The sequence below is a fragment of the Squalius cephalus genome (assembly GCF_949319135.1).
Source record: "Squalius cephalus genome assembly, chromosome: 23".
Classification (NCBI taxonomy): domain Eukaryota; kingdom Metazoa; phylum Chordata; class Actinopteri; order Cypriniformes; family Leuciscidae; genus Squalius; species Squalius cephalus.
In genome coordinates, this window is record NC_137144.1 from 16607653 (window position 1) to 16634237 (window position 26585).

At 37.5% G+C, this 26585-nt stretch overlaps 3 protein-coding genes across 11 annotated transcripts in view; all 3 read right to left on the minus strand.

Moving 5' to 3' along the window:
* The window catches only part of celsr1b (cadherin EGF LAG seven-pass G-type receptor 1b), a 44277-nt gene extending 32136 nt beyond the window's left edge, over window positions 1-12141 (minus strand). The window contains exon 1 of the mRNA XM_079859898.1: window positions 8516-12141. Within this exon, the coding sequence (XP_079716024.1) occupies window positions 8516-12002 (3487 nt within the window). The 5' untranslated portion in view covers window positions 12003-12141. The remainder of the gene's footprint in view (window positions 1-8515) is intronic.
* An 826-nt stretch (window positions 12142-12967) lies between these two features.
* Window positions 12968-24661, minus strand: LOC307151871 (E3 ubiquitin-protein ligase Hakai). Of its 9 annotated transcripts, none has more exons than XM_079860078.1 (6): window positions 19587-19768; window positions 18859-19014; window positions 18030-18130; window positions 17802-17885; window positions 17653-17726; window positions 12968-15398 (listed from the first exon to the last, which is right to left on the minus strand). In XM_079860078.1, exons 1-6 carry the CDS (start codon window positions 19597-19599, stop codon window positions 14450-14452), a joined length of 1377 nt encoding a protein of 458 aa, XP_079716204.1. In that variant the 5' UTR covers window positions 19600-19768; the 3' UTR covers window positions 12968-14449. The 9 variants fall into 9 exon arrangements, with proteins under 9 accessions (XP_079716204.1, XP_079716199.1, XP_079716200.1 ...); XM_079860073.1 differs by lacking the exon at window positions 19587-19768 and adding exons at window positions 24007-24066; window positions 24530-24661 and having other exon boundaries at window positions 13459-15398; window positions 17653-17885; XM_079860074.1 differs by lacking the exon at window positions 19587-19768 and adding exons at window positions 24007-24066; window positions 24628-24645 and having other exon boundaries at window positions 13459-15398; window positions 17653-17885.
* Window positions 19805-23926, minus strand: LOC307151874 (protein FAM3C). Its single transcript, XM_079860083.1, has 9 exons — window positions 23892-23926; window positions 23188-23230; window positions 22994-23053; window positions 22793-22907; window positions 22647-22708; window positions 20873-20923; window positions 20668-20752; window positions 20445-20571; window positions 19805-20348 (listed from the first exon to the last, which is right to left on the minus strand). Exons 3-9 carry the CDS (start codon window positions 23043-23045, stop codon window positions 20262-20264), a joined length of 579 nt encoding a protein of 192 aa, XP_079716209.1. The 5' UTR covers window positions 23046-23053; window positions 23188-23230; window positions 23892-23926; the 3' UTR covers window positions 19805-20261.
* Window positions 24662-26585: the final 1924 nt, after the last annotated feature.

Consider the following 26585-nt stretch of genomic DNA (forward strand, 5'->3'; position numbering starts at 1 on the left):
AATTGTGTAATCGATTGACAGCCTAAAACTAATTTCCTCCTATCTTTACGTGCTAAACATGGGGTGTCCTGGTAAGCTTGCAATCTTGGCAAATCACAAATTTGTCAAATACTAACCGCAATTTTCCCAGAAGTTTCTATGAGGGGAACGGCTTATAACAGGTCACATCCTGCTCCATTGTGTTCATAATACTCAGTAATCCCATAAACTACTTAACTAAGTTTCTTTTAAATATGCTTAGTAAACTTTGCTAAATAGTGCCAGAAATCTGATCCTTATATGGAGAAGAACACAGCAATGTATATGCTAAGTGGTTTCCTGTTTTTTGTCTTTTCTTTAATGAGGTGTGCAATACAATCCCAACTTTGTATATTACTGCCACTCTGAAATGCATTAAGTCTCTCTCTTGCTTCCTCTCTGTTGACTCTCTTACCAGTAATTGCTATACATGAACACTCTGGCATAAAATAAAATATTACAGAGACACTTTACATTAAGTCATATTACTGGTGAAAATTGACCCCAAGCACTTTAAATCTGCAGACAGCACAACTACTGAAAATTTTACTTAGTTAATTTATCCAGTAGTTCATTAGTAGTAATCATCACTACTTAAATATGTATCATACAAAAGTAAGAAATTGTCATTGAAATCCAACCTTAAAACTGCACAGTCATCAAACATGTAAAACCTAGTTATTCCTACCAGAAAAAGAGAAGCAGAACGTTCTCAACTAAAAAGGCCTACAAGTGATCTTGTATCCTCTCCAGGAAAAAGCTTGTACAAAAGAATGATAATTCTCTAAAATCTGTCTATACAATCAAATAGGAATCGCAGTGTTAATATGAATATCATACACAAGTGTGGGTGGTCCAGAGCAGAAACTGTACCAACTGATTCCAGAGACTGCAGAACCAGAAATCAAAGCAAAACATTATACGATAATTTGTTTAAATGGAATAACTTAGCACCGCACCACAGAAAGTCCAGCTTCAACGAATCCATCAAAACTGACTGTGGAGATTATGACACTAGCAAAGTAAACTACACTGAAATGTTCACAGTTTCACTTGGCAACAAACTCCTTTGCAAGACCACTGAGCTGTGACAGTGTGTTCAGTTTTCTTTTCGAACAATCTGAGAATGAAGGCAAACACACAGAGCAGCTTTTCGGCATAGTGTTTTCCGAGGGAAAAGGCCAAACAGTCTGTGCAAAGATAATACTTCAGTGTAGTTTAAATACACACTCTAAAGACACTTACTCGCAGGAGCTGACCTGCAAATGAACACAGTGGGAAGTTTAGAGGTTATCACCTAACTGTTAAACTGTCCTACAGCTAATGTCAACCTCGGTTTCCTGGTTACCAACTACTATGTGGATGACGTGAATCAGGAGTCTAAATGCCTATTTCCACACACTCTCATGACTGTAAAGAGATGGCAATATCATATTATATAACTTGTATCATGTGAAAACTACAACTTATTTTTTTTAATGATAATCATGGTTTTGTTTAGGTTTGAGTCACAGATTTTTGTACAACTTCGCCATATCCTAAACATTTTCACAACTTTTCATGTGAATGGTTGCCTTTCACACAAATAAACTTTGCTTTCCATTTATTACTTAAAGCACACTTGCTTACTTCGATACTAAAGCAAAAACACTAATTACAAGCATAGATAAATACAACAAAGTCACAAAAAAGTAAGATCTAACTGTAGTGTATGTATTCAGGTACAGACATGTAATAATTAGGCCCAAATGTAAAATAATAGTGTTCACTGTATAAATTAAATATAGATATTTGTTGTTTGATTAACAATAATGACTTAGACAGCAGCAGGTACTTCAGCTACAGGTTGCTGTCACTTTAAGACCGAATGCATGGATCTATGAATCTCACGGAAACTATTTACTATTTACATTCACTTAAGACACAACCAACTGTGTTTACGAGATACTTGCCCGAGACTGGTATTTTGACATAATTTTGTGTGTATGTGTCTGTTCAAGCACATGGAGATGCGAAAGAGGAATCAATGTGCGCACAGATAACAGCGCGCAAGAGCCGAATTGGTGGTGAACCTTAGCAATTAATCCGTGAAACACATGCATACCGAACCGTGGAGCCTTACGGATTACGGATCAACTACGATCCGATTAACCCCTAGTATGGCACATCTGAATGTGAATGAGATTTGAGCTGCAGTGGAAGGAAAGTTTGGTAACACTTTTTTTTAAGGTGATGAAGTTACACGTTACGACATGTACTTATTATAGTAATAACACTAAATTATGCATAATTACAAGTAACTAACCCTGACCCTATAGTACTTGCTCAGTACTTGTTTGAGTAAGTACAAATGTAACTATGTCACCTTAAAATAAAGCTAAAGTTTTTCAGCAAATAACAACTCAGAAGACTTAAAAGTCATACGGGCTGAATTTATGGTTGATTGTATGGAAAAGACCAATGTGAACACTCTGCTAAACGGAAGAAAGGAAGCCATACATGTTTGGGTGGCATGAGGTTGAGTAAATAATGACAGAATTGTCATATCAGGATGATCTAATGCTTTAAATATGGAGTTTCATGGGGTGAGAATACAAAATGTTGAATACAAACACATCAGTCTTAATTGTCTCTTTTCAGTCATCTGTCCTGAAATGCTTCTCAAAAAGCATGTGGGAACATTCAGTTGGACAGCTGATTGGCAGTTGGCTGGTGCAAAAGTAGCAGGGAATCCCAAAAAACTCCTGCCAAAGCATCAGTTAGCCAACGCCAAGACACATGTCCTGCTTCACTGGCAGTGGCCACAGCAACTTCACGGCTGATGGCTGACCTAAATATTTGCGAAGCTGAGCCAACTGGTGCCCGTCGCACAATAGGCACAGCTGAGAGAAGGGCTACTGAGAGCACAAGGCAATGAGGGCTGTTCCCTTTAGAAAAATTATAAACGTTTTTTAAAAGGACTTCAAATATGGAAGTCAATTTCCACCACATAAGAAAAAAAAAACATGCTTTGGTAAATAATAATTATGAGATAAAGTCAAATTATGACATAAGTCATAATTATGAGATAAACAGACAAAAATATTAGATAAAAGTCAAAATGATGGCATAAGTATTAGATAAAAGGACATGGTTATGAGATATTTATGTGAAAAACAAAATAATTATGACATACCAAGTCAGACTTCTAATATAAAAAGTCAAAATTATAAGAAAAGTAAAAAATAATGATAAAAAGTATAAATTGAGAATTATGACATACAAATTCAAAACTAGTCGAAATTATGAGATAATAAATTTAATGAAAATTATGTCAAAATTATGACACACCAAGTCAATTATGCAATAAAAGTCAAAATTTTGACATACAATGAAATAGAGATAATTATGACAGTTGAAATCATCACATTAAAAGTCAAAAGTAAGACATACTAAGTCATAATTATGAAATTATGACAAATATGAAATGTAAAAATAGTGGGAATTCTATTGCACAATTAAATATCTAATATCAAATGATAACCAATTAAAAAATATATTAAAAGTATTTGATAAATGATATGGTCAGATACAGTATATTCATGGGTATTGAGGAGAGATTCCCTGATATGATTGTAAAGCACTTTGGGTGTACAGTAGTACATATGAAAGCGATATATAAATGCCTCATTCATTCATTCATGTACTGTATTTGTTCGTTTTTGCAGAAAATATTTTTTCTGTGGTCATCGACGACAGCATGCCACTTTAACATTCTATGCAATCAAAACGTTCAGTTTTGTTTGTTTCTTGCTTGTTCAACATCCATCTTCCGTTCAAGCCCTACATTCCTTCTTAAGGCCTATTAAAAGCTTTCTCCCTGGCATGGCTTGTGTGGAATGTGGTAAGTTGCACTCTGAGAAATTAATGAACAAAGCATCTTTCTAGAGAGTGCATGGTCTAAAGTGCCTGATAATGGAGACCACACCTTGGCCGGCCTCCCTCATGAATCTGTTGTGATTCTTGTTAACATCATCGGTGGCAGGTCTGCTTTGATCCCTTCAAGCACATACATAAAACAGAGGGGAGCACAGTGAAATGGGACCCTGCAAGGTGTGGATTTTATGGGTAGAACTGTTAATGTTGCCCAAGGCCAAGAGACATGCTTCTGCTTGGTTATGCATTAGTATCTGTTAGAGGTCGTTGAGGATTGAAGCACTTATATAAAATATTAATACCTAGGCATTAAATGCCTTTATTTAAAAATGCAGCAAAATGCAGATGCCATCAAATACTGAGAAACTGGAAGCTTCCGCCTTCATTACTCTGCATTAGATTAGCTCATCCAAAACCCTTACATTTCTTGTAAAGGTAGTGACATGCCGAAATAATGTATTTCAATTATGAAATCCTTACTGAACAAAAATATGTATCTTACTGACCTCACCCACTTTTATAATGCTTCTTGACCTTTTTAGAGCTTGGCAGCCATATCCCGGTCACTGTTTGCTTTCATTGTATGTAAAAGTGCAGCTTCTACATTCTGCTGAACTTCTCCTTTTGTACTCCAAAAAAAGAAAAAGAAAAAAGGTCATATGGGTTTGGAACATGAGGGTGAGAAAATTACAACAGACATTTCATTTTTGGGTCAGCAGCTTTAAAACTTTGATTTGGGAGAACTGTGATAGTTGTATAAAATTCTTAAGATTAAACAAAGAATTTGCCTTGATTGCATCATCATTTCATTTCATTGTTAAGGAAGGAATTCAGTATCAAAGCCTTAGCGTTAGAGAAGATAAAGCCCAGTTTGCCCTTTGTACTCGTGCAGTCCAATGAAAAACCTCCATTCACCATTCCTGACTCTTTTTCAAATATTCTTTGGTGTCCAATGGCAACAGCTTGTGCCTGGAAATTAAGAGCAGTACTCCTAAGCTCTATTTATGAGTAACACAAACTCTGCAATCATTACCAAGCTTTGTCTTTTGATATAAAAATCTACTTCATCCAAGTGGTGTGATCCGGAATATTGTGTTTTACTGTCACGCAGGTACACCAGTCACAACATACTGTGCCTGACTGACAAGTTTTGCAGTTGCTGTTCTGATCTCTGCTCTTTCACCAGACAGACACCAAGTGAGTGCAAAAAACTCTCTCCTCTTTCAGCTGTGTCCTTCCTTTAAGGTTTCGACACACAAACAGCTTTGTCTTCACTGACAGAAATCTGCATGTGGACAATGCCTCCCTCCTCTTCGGATTTAAGAAGCCCCCGAATTTCACCCCCTACCCTCCTTCTCACCCCACTTCACAAAAGGGGCCCGTGCTTCAACCCCCCAGCTTGGCGCAAAACGCTTAAGAGCTCCACAATGCTCCCCCATTCTCCATGGCAACAACAACGGAGAGCCAGAGCTTTTCAAAACTCTTTTTCCCAGACGTCCTTCAGAGGACGTCCATGAGGGAACCCAATGGGATGCTTCGTTCCATTACCAGAGGATTAAGAAGGAGATCAGCTTGCTTAGCGCAAGTTCCCCCAGTTGAAAAGATCAGCATATGTTGTGTTTTGGATGTTGGTCCACACCAGGCTTCTTAACTAGTTTAACCAGCAAGACTTTCTTGTTCTTTCTGGTCTAATGAAGCAATCATTTCCTTCCAAATCAAACCCAACATTTTTGAAAGGAATTGACAAATGGCCAAATTGGAATTGTGGAAGGAAATTTTCTTGACAGTTCTTCACAAACATATTGCCTCATATGCAGTTTTTTATCAAAGACTTTCTTAGTATTTCTGATCTAGTGAAGAGCAGCATGTTTTGGTGCACCACCAAGACCAGCACTAACCTACAGTACATAAACCAGCCTGGACATGCAAGGAAATTCATGTTGGCCTAAACTGGTCTATGTCAGCATTAAAAGTGACCTGACCAACCGCTTGATCCCTGCTTTTCTCTGAAAAGTTCACAAATTCCCTGCATGGTTTAGATGCTTCGAAAAGCTGATAAGATAAAGATTTCATGCATAAGATGATTTAGAACGTGCCGAAATAAGGATAAAGACATATGCACTGCCATTAACGGAAGAAATGTGTGCACCACAAGCTTTGCATCAGTCGCTGCGTGAGATTTCACTTATAGACGAAAAGGGGATTGATGAGATACATCAAAGGTTCAAAAGATAAAGATGAAAAGATCAAAGATTATGAGAAGTGCCCAACCTTTAAAATAAAACTGTAGATCAAAAGTTGACTGAAAAATTAACCACAGATGGTCCTTTCCTGGGAGCTCACTCTCTCGAATTAGATATTGAATTATCACTCAAAATCCAAATGGAATGTTGTGAATGGAATGCACTGTTGGGGTTGAGTCAAGACTGAATGTTAAATGATGCAAAGTAACTAACACTAAAGATGAGGCATGTGCTGGGAAAGAGAAGAACCACTGAGTCAACATGAATACAGATGCTGCAATGATTCATACATTAAATGCCTAAGATTTTTTAAACTTTACAGTGTACTTGCTTGAAGCTGCATTCATATTAACGCAGTCAACAATTTCAAGGAATAAAAGGATAACCTTAGATTTATCAAATAAGCACAGTACATCATGTGTATCCAACTCTCAACTATCTCTTTCTCTCTCTCGCTCTCTCAAAAAAACAAATGAACAAAAAACATTTATTTTCCAGCATTAAAGAAAAAGCTTGAATGGTAATGATTGACTGGTTTAAAAGCTTTCCAAATTATTCCAAATTTTAAAAAAGGAATAGAAAAATGGCCACATTTTGTGGAAGGAAAAGTTCTTGCCAGTTTTTACAAACATATTGCCTCATATTCTTTTTTTTTCTTTCTTTTTTTCACTGCAAGACTGTACTAAATATAATTGCAATCAATGCGATACTTTGAAATGTGATAATTTGAAGCATTTAAAAAAATAATTTATATCTAATAAAATATCTGTAATTTATAAAATGTATTAAAATGTATATTAAAAAGAAAACAAGGTTAAAAAAATTATATGCATGTTTATAATGAACAAAAGCAGGATTTTATTCATCATAAGCAGTAATGTTTGTGTTCTCCCTCCACTGTCACTGTGTACTAGGAAGTTATTTGCCTGCCCACTAAGCAGTGGCACATGACATTTCTCAGAATCAAATTAAGTGGCAGTGTATCATTGGAACTACATGCTAAAGGTGCATCTCTACTTACTGGGTGATCCTGATCCGCTGTAAGCCATGACAACAATTAAACAGAAGAAATCAAAACAGCACAAAACAATCTCTAGTTGTACCCAGCCTACATAGGAGTTTTAAAGGCTCTTCAATTAATCCCCCAACATTTTCTTGTCAAATGTGACACCTTATACGAGACGATAAGTTTTATCGTTGTGAAACTATCACTCCGTTGACATCAGTTCTAATCCTAATATCACATGATATCTTGTTTGGACATGCAACATGGTTTTCAGCTTATGGATTTCAGTTATTTTAGCTTTTTTTGTTTTGTTTCATTTTTCTCAAATGAATCTTGGGGCATGGTACAGCCTGCGGATGCAGAATGTAAATAAAGACTTGAAATCATAAGTCAAGTCAAAACCTCCTTTGACACGTGATCAGTCACTGTCAAACAGGCATGGCATTCTGTAAGCTTTGGCTCCTGGGAAAAATGTACATGAAACGAACAAATCTGACAGGTAAGAATGACATTTGATTTCTACAAGATTCAAAGGGAGAAGGGATCACTAACTTTTATTCATGTTAGTGCATGATAGTTGTTAGAGGGAATATGTTCTGATGCATCTGAGGAATGTGGGGGAAGATCAACAACAGTTAATTTGAAAATTGTTGGAGAGTACCAATTTAGAAACAATTACATCTCACTATCAAACCACAGTTGCTGTACCGAGTAGAAGAGACTTTAAAAGACTGTGAGCGTGGCATAGGCCCAGGTACAAGACTTTTAAAAAAGAGAGATAAGTGAGTCCTAAATGTGATATGCAGAATGACCAATTGGGAGATTTACAGTTGTGATCATGAGGTAATGTTGCAGTACTTTTTTTGACTCTGAGGTTTGAACAGGCTTCCAAAACAATCTCATATTCATTGAATAATATATTGCAAAAAAGAAACTTCAGAACTGCTGCAAATAAAGAAGCATGATAATTGTTGTTATGGATATGTTCACTATAGGGAGTGCCATCAAATATTGTTGAGCATAAGCAGAAACACAGTATGGCGGTAAAAATAATTTAGATATTCAGGGACTGAGAACCCACCAGAAGAGAAGAGCACACAAGGAGCCAGATCACTATCACTTAGAGCATCAAAGAAAACCAATTAACACACCATGAAAAGAATAAAGCTTGCACAAATCCCTTTCTACTATGACAAGGCAACTCGCAAAGCAGATTTTGAAAATCACTCAAACCACTGCACACAATACTTTGCCTGTTCGCCACATAATAGTTTTAAGTTTTCAAAACAAAAATTGTGCCCAAATATTGTGGTATGTGCATAGTGAGTCTCACCTGAAACCGTTACCCTCATTGTGGCCTCAAGTGGCCTGTTGTTATCCAAGTCCTTGCTCAGCTTTAACTCCCCAGTGTCTTGATTGAGAATCAGCAGGCTGAGTTCATTTCCCTCAACAAATGTGTAGAGGAGCTTGTCAGACACATCTGGATCACGAGCAGGCACCTTCCCGATAGCTCCTGTGGGAAAGCTGCTGGATTTATTAGTAATGTAGTTGTTAAAAATAATCTCAAAATCCTGTAGAACGGGGTCATTGTCATTGACATCTACTAGGAGGACGTGTATAGTGGCCCGACTGACAAGTGGTGCGGAAGTGGCCTGGACCACTATTACGTACTCCATCTTGGTCTCGTAGTCTAGGTCAGTAAGGGCAATTAGATCTCCGCTGAAGATGTCAAGCTGGAAGACCTCAGGAATATTGCCCTCAACAATCTGGTAGAGGATCTGGGCATTGGTACCTTCATCTGGATCTGTGGCACTTACACGGGCAAGAGTGGACCCTACAGCACTGTTTTCCTCTACGTATATATACAACTCGTCCTTTTCAAACACAGGGGCATTATCGTTTATGTCCAACACCGACACATGAATGTCTACGGCTGCTTTGAGAGGGGGCACTCCTTTGTCCACTGCAAACGCCTTGAGATTATACACTGCAACGTTTTCCCTGTCGAGCTTACGGGCCGTTCTGATGATCCCAGAGTAAGGCTCAATAAAAAAGTCCCCCTCGCCATCATCTCCACCCTGGAAGGTGTAGCTCAGTCGACCGTTAGATCCCGAGTCTCTGTCTGAAGCAGACACCTGGAGTACACTAGTGTATACCGTTGCATCCTCAAACACTGTTCCCTGGTAGATGTCCCGGAGGAACTGCGGTGCATTGTCATTGGCATCAAGAATGATAATCTCTACATAAGTGGTGTCTGATTTCTGGGGAATACCGTTGTCACGGGCAATGATGGCAAGCGTGTAGGATGCCAGATCTTCGTAGTCAATCTCAATCTGAGTTGTGATGGCACCGGTGTCAGGATCAATCTTGAACTGTGGCACATTGTCCTCCATTTCATAAGTGATACGGGCATTTTCACCAGTGTCCTCATCGGTGGCACTGATGACCACAACTGTTGAGCCTACGGGCCGGTCCTCACTCACTAAAACCTGGTAGTTAGCACTTTGAAATACTGGTCGATGGGTGTTGGCATCAGTCACATTAATGAAGACTTGAGCTGTGTCATGGCGTGTACCATCCGAGGCGGTGATTGTTAGGAGATACTGCCTTTCTTGCTTGTAGTCCAGAGGTAGTGCTAAAGTAATAAGTCCCCCTCCACTCTGGCTGGTGATGGCGAACCTGTTCCGTGTGTTCCCACTAGATATTTGGTACGTTACCACACTGTTTACATCCCTGTCTACAGCTGTGACGGAAAGCACACTGGTGCCCACAGCTGCATCCTCATTGACCTTTAGGTTATACAAGTGCTGTGTGAAGGTGGGGACATTGTCATTTACATCTAGTATAGTGACACTTACACTAGCTGAAGATGACATTGTAGGAACCCCACAGTCTCTAGCCTCAACACCAAAACTGTAAAACTCTGTAGTTTCCCTGTCCAGCTCGGCACCAACCGTAATCCATCCAGTTTTGTTATTGATAGTGAACGGAAAACCAGGTGATGTGTCAGTCAGCTTGTATTCCAAATGAGCATTGTCACCTGAATCAGCATCGATAGCTTGAATGTGCATCACTGAGTAACCTACAGGAACATTTTCTAACACTGAGGCTTGAAAGGGTGTGCTGACAAACATGGGGGAATTATCATTAACATCCACCACTTGGATTACAACCATACCTGTGCCATTAATAAGAGGTGGTCGCCCTCCATCTTGTGCTTTCACTAGCAGTGTGTACTCTCTTATCATTTCATAATCTAGAGGGCTGATAACATCAATGACACCCGTAGGAGAGTGTATGTAAAACTGGCCCTTTATATTCCCATTTATGATGCTGTAATGCACTTTCGCATTATTCCCGGCATCTCTATCTGTAGCCTTCACCACAGCTACTTGTGAATTCACGGCTATATTTTCAGGAACTTTAACTACATATCTCTTCTCACTAAATTGAGGGTAGTTATCATTCTCGTCCTCTACGAAGATGTGTACTGTGGCTGTGGCGGAACGTGGACCGGGCTCTCTGCCCTGGTCGTTGGCTTCAACAATAATCCTGTACTGAGATTTAACTTCTCTGTCTGGTCTGACTCTGGTTTTGACCAACCCATTCCTTGGATCAATTTCAAAGCAAGCGTTCACCTCATCATTATTCACAATCTTATAAATCATATTGGCATTAGAAGGGGCATCTCCATCTGTAGCCCTAATAGTCATCACTTCAAAGCCTACTTCAACATTTTCTCGAATACTAACCCTATACTCATTTTGTTCAAAAACTGGCGCGTGGTCGTTAGTATCGCTGACTGTGATAGTGAGGTACGCTGGTTTGGCTGATTTTTTAGGGGTTCCCCTATCAATAGCAGTAACTTTAAACACATGCGTGTCTTTAACTTCCCTGTCTAAAGGTTGTAGAGTAGTTATACCACCCGTCTCAGGGTTTATTTGAAATAAATGGTTAGATCTGCTGTCAAAAAGAGCTTCCATATCATATTCAACAACACCAGCGTCTCCATCATCGGCGTCGAAGGCTTTGAGGGTAATGACGCGCGTTCCCGAAGGCTCGTTCTCGGGCACTGATACCTGGTAGTTTGGCAGTTGAAACTGAGGAGCAGAGTTCACGTTTCTTTTTCGACGTTTAGCCCACGGGTCTAATTGACCTCCAATGTGTTTTCTGCTTAAATGTAACTTAACATCGACAAATAAAGAGCCATTCAGTGAGTTAGGCATTAAACAAAACAAATTCGCTTCATCTTGCTGCTTATGAGGTAAACAGAGGCTCGTGCTCCTGAGGGAAATAACGTGCCGCTGGTCTTTCTCCACACACCTACCTCGAAACATTTGAGAACTCCGCATGGATACAGGTAAACGTTCGTAAATGTTTATGGGTAAGAAGTCTAAAGAAAAACACGTCTCATACCCAGTCAAGAGATAGAAATAGGCATCTGGTTTACGATTTTTTCTTTTGTGTTTGTTGAAGCAGTTCTGCCCATGAATGAATGTATTGAAATGAAGCAGAATGAAGTTTTCTGAAAGCAGAGATTTAATCCGCAAATACAGTGGCACAGGATTTCTCGGCAAACGAGTGCAGTCAACTTTGCGCGCGAGTGATACCAGCCCATCACTTCTCCTGATCTTTAGAAAGTGCCGTAAAGACTTATCTGTGAGACTTCTGTCGATTATGTACGTCCATTCTGGCCCGATTGATACATTTGCCAGTGTTGCACCAGGCTGGAGGGCTTCCGATAGATGTAAATCCAAGCATCCAAGCGGTGAGAGATGAATAAGTAATCCAAAGCAGATCCATATCACTGTTAATTCCATGGCTCACGCGCATTTCATTGAGAAAATTAGTCCAAACGATCCAGAACGTCTGCAGTCTGCAAAATTCCAACCATTCCTGTAACGTGCAAAATGCACATTGGGTCAAGGCATGTTTCTGTGTGCAGAGCAGCAGGGACCAGAGAGCTGCACTGATAAGTTTTAATGAGTAAGATGGCTCTTCTCCCTCCCCTCCCACAACAATTTGCATGGACCTACTCATGCATTGTGATTTTGAAATATCCAATGAGCTCAACCAAATAGCTTACATTCGTGGCTATTAAATAACAAAGTTTTAAACTTAAATGTAGATCATTTCAGCAATCTAAATTTTTCACGTTGATTTTTTTTCCTATTATGTAAAGGATTATAATGTAATGTATTTCTAAATACTGAGACAAGTATAGTTAAAAACAAGATTTAAAAAATTGTTCTTTTATGTAAATTTTTCTTGTTCCAAAATGTAAGAATGCACTATAATTCTTTATATATATATATGTGTGTGTGTGTGTGTGTGTGTGTATATATATATATATATACATACATACATATATATATATATATATATATATATATATATATATATATACATATACACACACACCATACATGCACAGTACACACAGACCTGGGTTGTTCTTAAAATTTCCATAATCATTTGAAGACTTTTAGCTGTAGCCCTTACTCTGTTCATTCCATGTACAACCTTTTTTCACCGTACATTGTTAAATAAAACATCTCAGCCATAAATAAACACCAATAAAATATATGTATTACTCAAATTATCTGATTTCTTGAAAAAAGAAAAGGTGCTGAACCTTGTGTCTATCCCGAGAAAATAGATCTCATGTTCAACTCTTCTTTCTCATTCCCCAATATAAAACGGCATGAAATGGAATTTATTTTACATACATCTAAAGAAGATAAAACAGTGTTTTGTCAGATAGTAGTGATCTAGGGCAGATCTTGGTTGAGTACGCCCCCTTGTGGATACTTTAATAGTTAACTTAAACATGAAAATTCTGTCATCATAAGTTGTTTCAAACATTTCCTTCTTCTGAACACAAAAGATGATGTTTTGAAGAACTTCGGTAACTTAACAGTTACTTAAGTCAATGGGGTCCATCAACTGTCTGGTTACCGACTTCCTTCAAAATATCTTCCTTTGTCTTTGTGTGTGTGTGTGTGTATATAATTATTGTAAAGAAAAATAGTACACATAAAGCAAAACATTTCACAATAACGTTTCATGTCTTAAAATACAAAACAATAGACAGACAAAACACTGTCTAAAAAAGAAAAACATTATAAAGTCTTGGCCTTTCTTGTCAATCGTTAGTGGAAGATGTCCACATATGGTTACTCTTAAAAGGAAGTTGATGCTAAATAACTGTAGGACGGGTTATGGAAAAAGTAATTGGGGGAAATTGGCTGAATAAATAACATTAATTCTGAGAAAAGGTCTAGAATAATTTATTTTCTATAAGTGTGGCTAACTTTAGTGGGGCACTGTACCAATCAAATCAAGGTTGAAAGAAACAGTAGTTTAGAATACACATTCTCTGATCATTTAAAAAAAAAAAAATCTTTAAGTATTAAGGCCCATTCACACCAAGAACGATAACTATAACCATAACTATATTAGAATCCACATTAATGCCTGATAACAGTCTGTTTATTATAAGCACATGCTGTGGGTGTATTCTGATTGGCTGTCAATGTTTTACTGTTCAACATCTGAAAAAAATCCAATAATATTATTCCACTGTTGGGCTTCCCTATTCTCATAGAATTAGAACAATTAAAACAGCCTTCAGTTTGAATGAAAAAATAAACAGACTTCCACAAATGTGATTCTTACAGTGCAACTAGTAGTAAGCTCGCTAAACACACAAGAAATATATTTCTTTACATACTGCTGATTTTTTTTTATAAATATAGACTTACAAATCCTAATTATAATTGTTAAAGGGATATTTCACCAATAATTCTGTCAAAATATCTTCCAAATATCTTATTTGTGTTCCCCAGAAGAAAGTCAGTCATACAGGTTTGGAATGACATGAGGGTGAGTAAATGACAATTTTCATTTTTGGATGAAATATCCCTTTAACTACCTTCAATCTTTGTGCCCAAAAGTGATTAAATTAAAATTAAATATCTAAAACAAACTAAATATCTAAATAAAATTAATGTGTTCAAGTTTCATTTATTGCAGTTGATGGGTACAACATTATGTAAACGTTTCAAACTAAACTGTTAAATTCTTCCAACCAAAAACGTAGGGTTTTTTGCCACTCTTTACAGTTCTTTATAATTCCACAGAACCACCCTGAATGAGGGACATTAGTACAAAAATGGCCAGCAATGGGGATGATTATATCAGAAAACAAACAGCCCACACAGCTTGGTCAACAGTATCCAGTCAGAAAGTCAGAGCAGGCAGGATGCTACTGGTAATACGGTCTATATCGTGACTGGTCAGGGTGGTGAGGCCCTGGCATCTGTCCCTGTGGTGGTGGCCCCTGCATACGGGGCGGATGGGGTCCGCGTGAATTGGGCCACATCCCTGGGCTCATGCCACCTGGTTGGGTAAAAGGTGGGCTAAGAGTGCCTTGGTCCTGTGGCATTGAGTTTGGGTTGTAGTGGGGAATCGGACCTGGTGGAGGGTGGTTCATGTAGGGTGGCATCTGGCTGATGATGTGTCCAGGTGGAGGCGGTGTTGACATGGGAGGTGCCTGGTTGTAAACCATGTGAGGTGTGGCCGAGCCTTGCGGCGGGTGTTGCATGGGGATGCTGAGAGGGGGGGGTGGGGGCGGCGGAGGCCTGTAATGTGGTTGTTGTGGTGGAGGCATTATGTGATGCGGGTGGGAAACCACTGGTTGGCTGGAGTAATCACCAGGGAGATGGTGCGGGGCGGGAGGTGTCTGTGGGTGAGGCTCACGGGGAGATCGCCCCAAGCTCCCCGAATCATCATGAATGGGCACTGTGATGAGGTTGCTATGCTTCCGTGTGGTCACTGTGGCAATCCGGAAGGTCTCCGGGGGGAGGGGCCGAGGGGAAGGCCCCAGATCGGAGGGCGAGGATGGAGGCGGGTGGTTGTAGGTATCGTGGCCTTGCAGTGGGGAAGGAATGAGAGGGTGTGATTTAGACAGGTGGGGAGGTGGAGGCAACCGGAAGCGGTCTGGTGGGTCAGAGGCCAGCGTCGGGTGTGGTGGATCCGGGCGAGAGCTTCCGGTCTTGCTGGCCCTCATGTGGCGATGGTTGATGTGGGCCTGCAAGTCTCGCTGTGAGAGGTAGGTGCGTTTGCAGCTTTGCACGATGCTGCACATGAAGAGGGAGCCACGCTGGCACTGCTCGATGCGCTGGACAGGGTCTGTGCAGCTGTAGAGGGACAAACTGAACTTAGGATTTAGTAAGGGAAGTGGACTCTTATACACAAACTATTAAGGCCCGTTCACACCAACAACGATAACTATGAAGATAAAGTTCTAAATATTGTTCTGAATATAAGTCCACACCAGAGCTATAACGATAATGATACAGAGGAACGATATTGCTGAGATCACTTTCAGAGCGATTTTTTCCAGCTGTTGAACGATAAAACGCTGACAGCCCATCAGAATCCATTCGAATTTAAGGGCTCATGCATTTAAAAAGGCAGAAGTTAATCGCAGAGGTCCAGAAAAATCCACCCCTTTTCAAGGATACTTTAAATAGAATAGATATATTGAAAACAATCGGCCATACCCTCAGAATGGACGATGAGAAGTATTAATGGAGATTATCATTATGTCAGGCTAACAAACAGTGTAACATAAAATTACCTCAGGTATCCAGCGCTAGTTGACAACTTTGTCTTTGAAGTTGCAGTGAATAAGACTAGGTGTTGTTTTTATTCCACAATATTGACTACATCAGCTAAATTCACTTCTAGATTAGATTGTCCTGCATGCTGAGGACATCTGCTGGTTAAAGCCGTGAAAATGCAAAAACATGTTCAATGACATGTTATAAACACTTTAAAACCGCACCTGCTTAGATTAAACAGACCGTTACCGTTTGTTGGTGTGGACGCAATTATCGTTATCATTATAGCTATCGTTCTTGGTGAGAACAGGCCTTTACTCTGATTTCCATTTATATCCCAGGACATCTGAACGAACAAAGGACCTGCTATTCAGTATTCACATTGCCCTCCAAAAGTTTAGGAACACCCTGGGCAATATCAACATAAAAACTTATTATTTATTGCCATAATTATTACTGCAAGACCAGCAACAATTACTTTCTTTTTGATTTTATAATAATGGCAGTATATACACAGGTCCTAGTCAGACAGTGATGCTTGATTACCGGACTAAATTTTGCCCAGATTATTATTTTTTTGGTTCAGCACATGTATAGCTTACTGATTGGTGGACAATTAAGATTAGTACAGACAAATAGTGCAGACCAAATAAAACACAGTTTAGAGATACTATAATATTTTAGTATGCTCTGATTCAATGATTTTTGTTTTGTTAAAAAAGCCATAAAAAAATAATGATTTATGCTTATATTGTCTAAAATCCTATTATGACCAAAAGTAATTTAATGCTAAAATCATGGCCTGTAAAAATCTCAGAAATGGTAAATATCATGACATCTTCCCTGGAAATTTGATCTAAAAATGTATTACATTATATTATATACATAACTACATAATAACACCTGTTTTTTGATAATCCAGGAAATTAAAAATATATGCACTTTGTAAAAATGTAAACCAAAAATAACAGTAGACAACAAATAAATGAGATGTCTGGCATCAGTACAAAAACAGATGCTTCACATTATGTAATAGACGGTGTAAAGTACACTGGATGAGCCACATTCAAAGCTGTTGTAAAATAGTCGATATAGACACCTGTGACTGCATATCATTTCAATTCTATATCAATTTGCCAAATAGTTGAGGGTACGTTTACACGACAACGATGTACTAAAAATGGAAACGTTTTTCCTTCATGTTTTTCACGTACACAGATGACAACATTGTCAAAACCATCCTCATTCAGCTCCCAAAACACTGTTGTTGTGTAAATGAACGGCCAAAACATAAAAAGTTTTCATTTTTTAGTTGATAATGTGTCTTTTAAACAGCCCTAAAGACGCAAGTGGTGCACCAAAACTAAATTGCTCTCAATATGATCAATTAACACTTAACACTGGAAACTAAAAAATATTTTTAACAAATTGTGATTTATGATATATTTATAATATAAATTAAAATGTACATGACACTATTCAGTCTCAGTTTTCCCATTTTCCCTGTCACAGAGTGAACATCTGTCCACATTAAGTATAGAAATAGATACTTTTTATAGCATAACTCCAAAAACAACACTGGATGTTTAAGACAAGCATGTCCTTCTGAACCACATAAAGTCAGCTTACATACTCTTATTCTAACGCCTACAGACGTTACCAAGGAAACAGAACATTTTCCTGATTTGCTTGTACCTTACAGGCAACATTTAGAGGAACACTACATCCAAACTTTATATACCAGGGATAGACACGGTGTGTTTTTAAAAGCATCACTTGAACCTCAAACATACTAAGAACAGGATAACATCCACTTAAACAAACTATTGTAGGAGAAACTCACCCTGGGCACATCTTGTCGCATTTCTTCTCATAGTGCAATGCACAGTCATAGCAGAAAACATGCTTACAGGGAATCTGAGAAAAAAAAAAAAAAGAAGTCAAACAAGATCTCCAGCAGTATAAATTATGTTTTAGGGACATATTTCTTACCATTCGCCCATAGATCTTTATTGGCAGGCCACACTTGTCACAAAAATGAACTGGAGTGTCATCTTTTACTCCTACCAAGTTGAGCTGAGGAAATAAGCAGATCACTAACTTATAGTAAATATTTGATTAAATATTAAAATATTGTATGACACATTTCCTTTATTACATAATTATTATTACAAAAATATAATCTAATTTGTTGAAAATAATTGATGAGAAATGTGTAACCTTATAATCCCAGAAGATTGGCTGAGGGAATCTGCGCTGGTTTCCATAAGCATCTCCAGATTTACACTCAAATCTTTCCTCTTGTTTATAGCTGAAAGGCTCTGAAGATCACAATTAAGTTTATGAATAAAGAAAAACATAAATCTATTCATAAACAAGTCATTACTACAGTTTTATTTAGACTGAGCAAAATTGAGATTTATTGGTGTATCAGACTCAAAATCACTAAGCTGTTTAGAGTCCAAAAAGCAAAAAAAAAAAAAAAGTACTGCTATTACAATTCCGGCTGATGCTATAAGCCGATAATTATTTTCATGTTATGACTAATATCTGATAAATGACAATATTAAAATTCTATACTATTATGAACAAGTGAAAAAAAACACCTAAAATTTCATTTAAATCATTTAAAATGCTACAAGTAAATTTAGGCATCACAACATTATAATGTACAGTACGAAAAATGGATATTAGTTTTGAGATTGGCTGAATATTACATTTAACAGTATACTTAAATTACAGGTGTTTTTAAAAATTAACTTTAAGTGAGCATTAGACAGCAAAGATAATATAAATGTAAAATGTGATAAATTAACATGCACAAATAACTATCCAATTTCGGCTAATACCGATACGTTGGCAAGCCAATGTAAATATACCAGATATTTAAATTGCTGTCTGTCTTAACAGACAGATACAATTTCATTACTTGTACGTTGCCGGTCAGTTCTAAAGATCAAATTTAGAAACACATCAGATTTATGTGTAGTGTGAACAAGGTGATAACACACTCTTTTGTACGATACTGCATCCACTTAGTGAGACTAACCTTCTTCACTTTTTGAGGGCAGTCTGGTGGTGGGACGCTGAGGTCGGGCGGGCGGCTTGCCTCTTACAGTCTGTTTAGAAAGTAACTTGATTGGGATCTGTCTGCGAACATCAAGACCTCCAAGGGATCCTGATCCATCAGTTCCTTGAAGGTCATCTGAGGAAACATACACAAGACATCATTAATAAGAAATCCACACTAACAAGCACAATACTAAAACTGATACATTATACGTCTAAAATTAATCACACTATATTATCATTAAAAATTAACATTTCATAAAAGGAGGAAATGGACAAATTAAGGAATGGAGACCTGTGTTATCCAAAAAGTGCTCAATAAAAAGGGGAGATGAAACTAAGTATTAATAAACTAGACAACCATAGTAAGGGCAGGTCTTACTATAAAGCTTATACACAACTTTACATAGTAACTAATGAGTATAACTGTGTTTATAAAGATATTTGGAAGTCCAATGTGAATGTCTCCTGCGTTTATTTAAATCTGGCACTTGCTGGACCCGCGCGCAGCACTAGTTGGTCATGTCAGCGGCTAACAGCTGAATACATCCATTAATGCGTTTACTGCCAATACACAACAACGTATACATAGCAGCAGGGTTCACTGCTTTACTGGCAGGTGGTTACCTTTCACTCGAGAGCATTTTGGGTATTTAAAACGCAAAGCTGCTGCAGAAAAATACTTCGTTACATTAGCTTGTAGCTCACCATTTTGGTCCATGACTTGACGCTGTTGGTACTGCGAATCTGCGATGAGGTGGTGGGAGTGGCTTCGTGTGGTTTGGAGTTCAACGTTGCGCACAATTTACGCATATGATGTTTTGCGTCATGTGTCGAGTTTCTGTTGTTGTTATACATCGATTTAAATTGCGTTTTACATATGCAACCACCAAAAGTAGTGTTACAAGCAAAACCCACTCAGAATTGAAAACAAAAGTAATGTTTTATATAGGCTACAGACAAAAGAAAACACAGCAACATACACTTTAACATCATAAATAAACCATATGAATACCACAATATAAACGTTAACTATAATTATTACATTTACAATTAATTTAAAAATACATTTGATCATAAAACCCAACAAAAAAAGTCTATATATATTTTATTGATATCTAAATTAAAATCAAACTATAATGTAGGCCTATTATATTATAAAGTCCAGGATAACCTGTTAAAAATTGCACCATAGTTGAAACAGTGATGTATATGGTCTCAGATAGTAATAGAAACATAAAATAAAAATCAGAAACACATTGTGGCTCCGCATGTTGTATTGTTGAAGACGAGTAAATAGCTTCTGGATACTGGTTTTAAAATGACTCGTACAAACATGCAAATGTTCTTTTAGCAGAACAAATTGTGCTACAGGAAAAACAATTAGTCTATTCTTGGTATGCAACCGTCCATCTCGACCATTTCTGGCCAGCTTTCATACTTATTAGTTTCCCTGTCATTCTTCATGTGCTGAAAAAGACAGAAAAGGGAGAGGCATACATTAAGCTTTTTCATTGCATAAACTTAAGCACATAAATGGGTGAATTTGGGTTAAAAATGGGTTACCGTCTCAAAAGAGACATGGGTCATGGTTTTCTTCCCACCCACAAAGATCCAGTTATCTCTGAATTTAAGTTTGGAAATATATGAACTGCCAAGCTCTGCAATAAGTGCCCTTGCTTCATCATTAAGTCTATAATAAAGGAAGCATACAAATCATGACATCATGAGACAACACCATCATAAGATGCGCATGTAGTATATGATGAAACTAGAGAAAGAAACTTACTTTGTGGCTGGATCATCAAAAGAGGCTATCAACACAAGAGAACCATCCTCGATTGACTTCAGAAACTTTATCAAATCCTCAACCTCTGTCAACAGTAAAAGATTTATTTATTACATACGTGTGAACTGAGAATGAGAACGAAATAAGTATTTATAATGCAGAAATACTGAACAACATGGTGTAATGAAGTCAAGATACAACATACTTCCACTCCACATATTGAAGCTGCCAGTGTTAACGTGTTCACCTGTTATTTCTGAATTGTTAAGGAATAAGAAAGAAAACATATTACACTCTGGCAAGAAATGTATGTGAACCCCTTGGAATTAATTGATTTTCTGCTGTAATTTGCGATAAAATGTGATCTGATCCACAAACACAATGTGCTTAAGCTGATAACACACGTGTGTGTTTTTGTTGAACACACCCATTAAACAGTCCTAGTTCTGGTGGAAAAAGTAAGTGTACCCTTTGAGTTAATATCTGGTCAAACCTCCTTTGGCAGCAATGACTTCAATCAAGTGCTTTTGGTAGCTGTGGATTAGACCTGCACAACGTTCAGGAGGAATTTTTGACCATTCCTCTTCACAAAACTACTTCAGCTCAGCCACATTTGTAGGCTGTCTGCTGTGAACACCTCTCTTGAGGCCATTCCACAGCAACTCTATGGGGTTAAGGTCTGGGCTCTGACTGGGCCAGTCTGTGGTGGATTTACTTCGATGCATAGGGTCATTGTCCTGCTGCATCACCCAAATTCTAAGCTTCAGCTGGCTGGCAGACAGCCACCCTGACAATATCCTGTAGGATATTTTGGTAAACTTGAGTATTCATTTTCCCCTAAATGATGGCAAGAGGTCCAGGCCCTGAAGCAGTGAAGCAAGCCCAAATCACGTTCCCTCCACCATACTTCACTGTTGGGATGATGTTTTGGTGTTGGTAAGCTGTGCCCTTTTTTGTGCCACACATATAAATATTCTTCCCGAACAATTCAACTTTTGTTTCATCAGTCCATAAAATGTTTCCCAGTGGTGATGTGCTCTTTTGCAAACTTCAATCTTCAAGCCTTTAGCTTTTACTCATGGGTTCTTCTTTACCTCATTGAGGATTCTGCATTGTGCCTTAGGAGTCATCTTGGTTGGGCGCCCACTTCTAGGAAGCTTAGCCACAGTACTTAAATGTCTCAATTTATAGACAATTCATCTAACTTTTGACTGATGGATGCCTAAACACTGAGATTGCTTTGTATCCCTTTCCAGCCTTATGGAGATCAATGCTCCTTATTGCGAGGCATGGTTCACATCAGTTTATGCTTACTACCAACAGCAGTCTTAAAAATATTTGCATGTAATTTATCAATCAAAGCAGCTCTAAACCACACCTTCAAACTCATTTTATTAACTGGACTCCAGGTGTGCAAGGTATTAGCTTTCGTTGAAGTAATTAGTCTATTGATCCACTTAGTTTTTCCTCCAACACTGGGACTGTTTAATGGGTTTGTTCAAAAAGACACGAGAAATTAGAATTGTTTGTGCGTTATCATCTTAAGCACATTGTGTTTGTCTATTGTTGTGACTTAGATGAGGATCAGATCACATTTTATGGCAAATTACTGCAGAAAACAAGTTAATTGGCTTTATGCCCAGCTGCACTACTTCCTGAACTTCAGCCAGCTCCTTTGTTTCCTGTCTGCCATTATTGGACAAACTGATTAATCCAGGTGTGCCTGACCTTAGTAACAATAATCAGACACACCTGGATTAATCAGTTTGTCCAATAATGGCAGACAGGAAACAAAGGAGCTGGCTGAAGTTCAGGAAGTAGTGCAGCTGGGCATAAAGCCAATTCCAAGTGGTTCACATACTTTTTCTAGCCACATATTGATAAAATATTTCAAAATACTAATATTAAAATATTACTAAATACAAAACATGGTGCCATTTAAATTTTTTGCTTTTTTAAAAAGGGCTCGACAAACTTACCATTGATAACAACAATATTAATTCCTAGCCAATTATTACCACGTGTGTCTTTCTCTATTATCCTAAAACAAAATGCAGAACAGGTTTAAATTCTGTCAAATAGCACTTATGGTGTTGGTTTAATCATTCAGTAAAAGTATATTTACATTTTCCCCTCAAAGCATATTTGTGGACCAACCATGTTTGTTGCACCGCTGTAAATCTTAAAGGCAAAATCTTTTCCAGGACATGGTTTTGGGAGGCCACATTTGTTTTTAGGACCTGATAAAACATATACATATAAATATGTACCCTTGAAATATTTTTTTTTACACTGTACCAGACCAGATTATTCAGTAATTGCTTACCATCATCGTTGTGATTATCAGGTTTCAACTGGTCAAAAACTCCTCCCCCCATTGACCTTTCTGGGTTAGAGAAAAATATAAAACATACATTATACATAGCCTATATGCCAGTACAAATTTTAAAGAAGCAAACTTAGTTAATTAAATAATTAATATAATATATATAAAAAAAAATATTCCTTACAGTAACTCACCCACTATATTTGATACTGATAATTCAGGATTGATCTGCAGGAGCTTGAGGACAAAGCTTATGGATATTATGAGGGCAGCCACCATGAAAACAAATTTCACTTTTTCTGTGAAAGCAATTGTGATTATAATTCTCATTTTACCATAATAATCATCTTTGTTAGTAGATTTAATGTTTGCACAGCATCCTTTCAAAAGTGGAACAAAAGTTTCAAAATGTGCTGATATTTTTCTGATGGTAGATGTTTTTTCGTATTTTCTGGACCTTGTTGGTCATTTATGGTCATTAGGGGGCTGAGATTATTGGTTGATTAAGCTGGTTCGATCTTATAGACCACCTTGGACCACTAACAAAACAGCAGTTATCATGTCAAAACCTGTTTGACCACTTTAAGCAGACATGCCATGTTTTTATCAGCAGGAACAAGGGCCTAATTCAATCTAATTTAAATGTTGTTGGTTTTCATAGAAGAACATTAGGCTACTTTAAAAAGTCTAGAAGGGCTGTGGCATCACGAAAAAACTTTAAAGGCTTGAGAATATAAAGCTTTTAGAGTCTAGCATCTATGCAAAGTATGGAAACATTTGCATTCACAGTCACTTTTCAAATGTACTGCTTCTGCGTTGTGATAGAAGACAATGCAACCAGGAAAGTAAACACTGCACTGAATGAGACATCTAGCATGTCCTCAAAAACATAACTTACTGTTGCCTCTCTGTCTCCTGTGTACCACAATGGGACCAACTAGAAATAAAAATGTCAACATAAACATGAAACATGAGAGAGACAGAAAAAGATAGCGAAGAGAAGCAAAACCAACCTCTTCTCACGTATATCATGACTGAAATGTTCGGCTCTCCTCACAGAAGCTGTAGATCCACTTTAAGCGAAGGTGTAGAAAAAGTTATTCAGCGCAACACATCAGCAATCTATCAATTGATCACTTCCTATATTAAAAAAAAATGTAGAATTAAAAATACTTATGTTTTTTTTTAAATCATATCTGTTGTCCTTGCCACTGCGGATCTAATTGAATTAAAGTTGCTCTAGACTTTAGACTCTATACGGAAGGCTGACTAATGGCAGTGCAAAGGTAGTGAAGGCTACTGCATAACCCATATAAGTTACTCTGTCCAACTTGATTAACTCGTTCTTGAGAATTCTGGCTAAAACGTTTTAAATCAAGTTTGTCAACTTTCTGTAAATAAAGATGTTTGCTGTCGTTACGACTATTTCCTTTAAAATAAACAATGGAGACTTATTAAAAGAAACACATGTAGGCTAGAGAGACTAGGCTATATATTTAAAAAAAAAAGTAGTATAAAGCAAGCAATCTATCCTACTCATTTAGAAGAAAGATTCCCCTCGTGAGCCCATGTATTTTTCAGCAATTCTGTTGTACCTAAGAGGGAATTAGTATGACAAAAAGAAGGCTATTGACCGTTTGTGGACACCGTAGTCTCACGTTGGCGTGTCTGTCGTTCAGCGAGTACGCACTACGCCGCCAAACCGCTAGATGGTGGTGTCGAGTCGACTACAGGAGCACTAGCAGAAGACGTTCGTTTACTTCTGTATATATGTGCAGAGCTATATTTTAATCAGTATTGTTGTACTTTCACTTTATTTTAAGTACTACTGGCACTTCTCACATGTTGCCGGTACTCTGAGCCCACACAACGAAACGTACATCAGGCTATTAATTTATTGTATACATCGCGCGTTCGGAGCTTTTGTAAGCTGTACGAGCATGACTGTGACTGTGAATGAAGCCTAATATTGATTTAGCATGAGTGGCGCGCGAATCACCGCAGGCGCGTTCACCAGCGCGCTCCAAAAGTGATAAAATTTGCACGAGTCGTTTCTATGCGACGCTAATTATTATTATTATTATTATTATTATTTATTTCAGACACGTGAATAATGGTCCATATTACACACAAGAAGAAAGAAGAGAGAAAAAAAAATTATACAACATAAAAACAATACATTCATCTCCTGTGATGTAATGATATGTAATGATCAAATGTGCAATCCTTTTGAAATATAGAGAATGTAGAAAAACGATTCAGAGAATGTCAAACATGATCTAAAACAGCCACTAAGAAGACATAATGCTGCTCCAACATACATTAGCTTTTTCTATTGTATTTATTGTGGAAACATTTGACTAGTTGTAGAATTTATAATAGATCATCTCTTTTGGGGGAACAGATTTTCCACTAAAGATTTATGTCACAATTGTGGCATGTTGTAGCTAGGCTAGTTTCTAAATGCAGCTTGCTATTTTTCATAATAAATGCTATAGATAAAAAAAGAAAGAAAAAAGTGAACATTGGCCTAAGCATAGTAAGCTAATGAGGAGCCATCAATAGTCTTATTTGTAATTAAATCCTTATTTTAACAAATGCTATAGTTAGATGTTACTTTTAAGGCCGAGCACAAGTTAGAAAGAGCTTTAAAATTCAGACCTTCTTGAATTATCGACTAAACAATTGATTTTTCCCATGTGTAAAATGTGTTCTTCTAATTATGACGGATATTAGGAAAAACCTGCTTTCAGATATTCCAAGAGATGACAGAAAATTTGAAGTAAAGATAATTTGACTTCCCATTGCACTTTGTGATAAACCAAAAACTGGGGTACAACAGTAATTAAATATTATGTGGACTGAAATTGTGTTTGACTTTGAACAACATCTATTAATAAAAGAGGACTTGTTTATGAAAAACAGATAGTTTCAATGGAACTTTAGAAATCTGGAAGTCACATTGTAAAAAAATGTTTTATACCTGCAAATTTAAAAAAAAAAGACTTGATGGAATTGCAAACCAAAATGAATGCTCATTCTTGATAAAAGATTGCAGCCATTTAAGTTTAAGAACCCCATTCATGATATCAAAATCTATTTCCTTTAGTCCACCTTCCTCATATTCTTTTATTATATCTTTTTTCAAATGTAGATATTTCTTTCTCCAGATGAAATCAAAATTCAGTTTATTAATAGCTTTTATCTAGAAATTGTGTCACGGCTCATCACAATGAAGAAGAAGAAGATGGGGATAATCTCAAACACTTTAATAATATATACTCAGGAACAGGAGATAGGGTTAGACATAGACAACCAATACCGGACACTGAACTGAATACAGGCTGGAACTAAATACACAGTGATCATGAACACAAACGACAGGCAGCTGTGAGGAAGGTGATCAGTGTCCATGGTTACAGACTGGTGGCGGGAAACAGACAGGGAAACACAGGTGATGAATGAAAACAACTGAAAGTCTATGAACTGAACATAATGGTGACAAATTGGCAATGAAGACCCTGCAGGGTTATAATAAGTCATTATTCATAATACAATCTTGTAGTGCTTCAAAAAGTAAATGTTTTAAGTC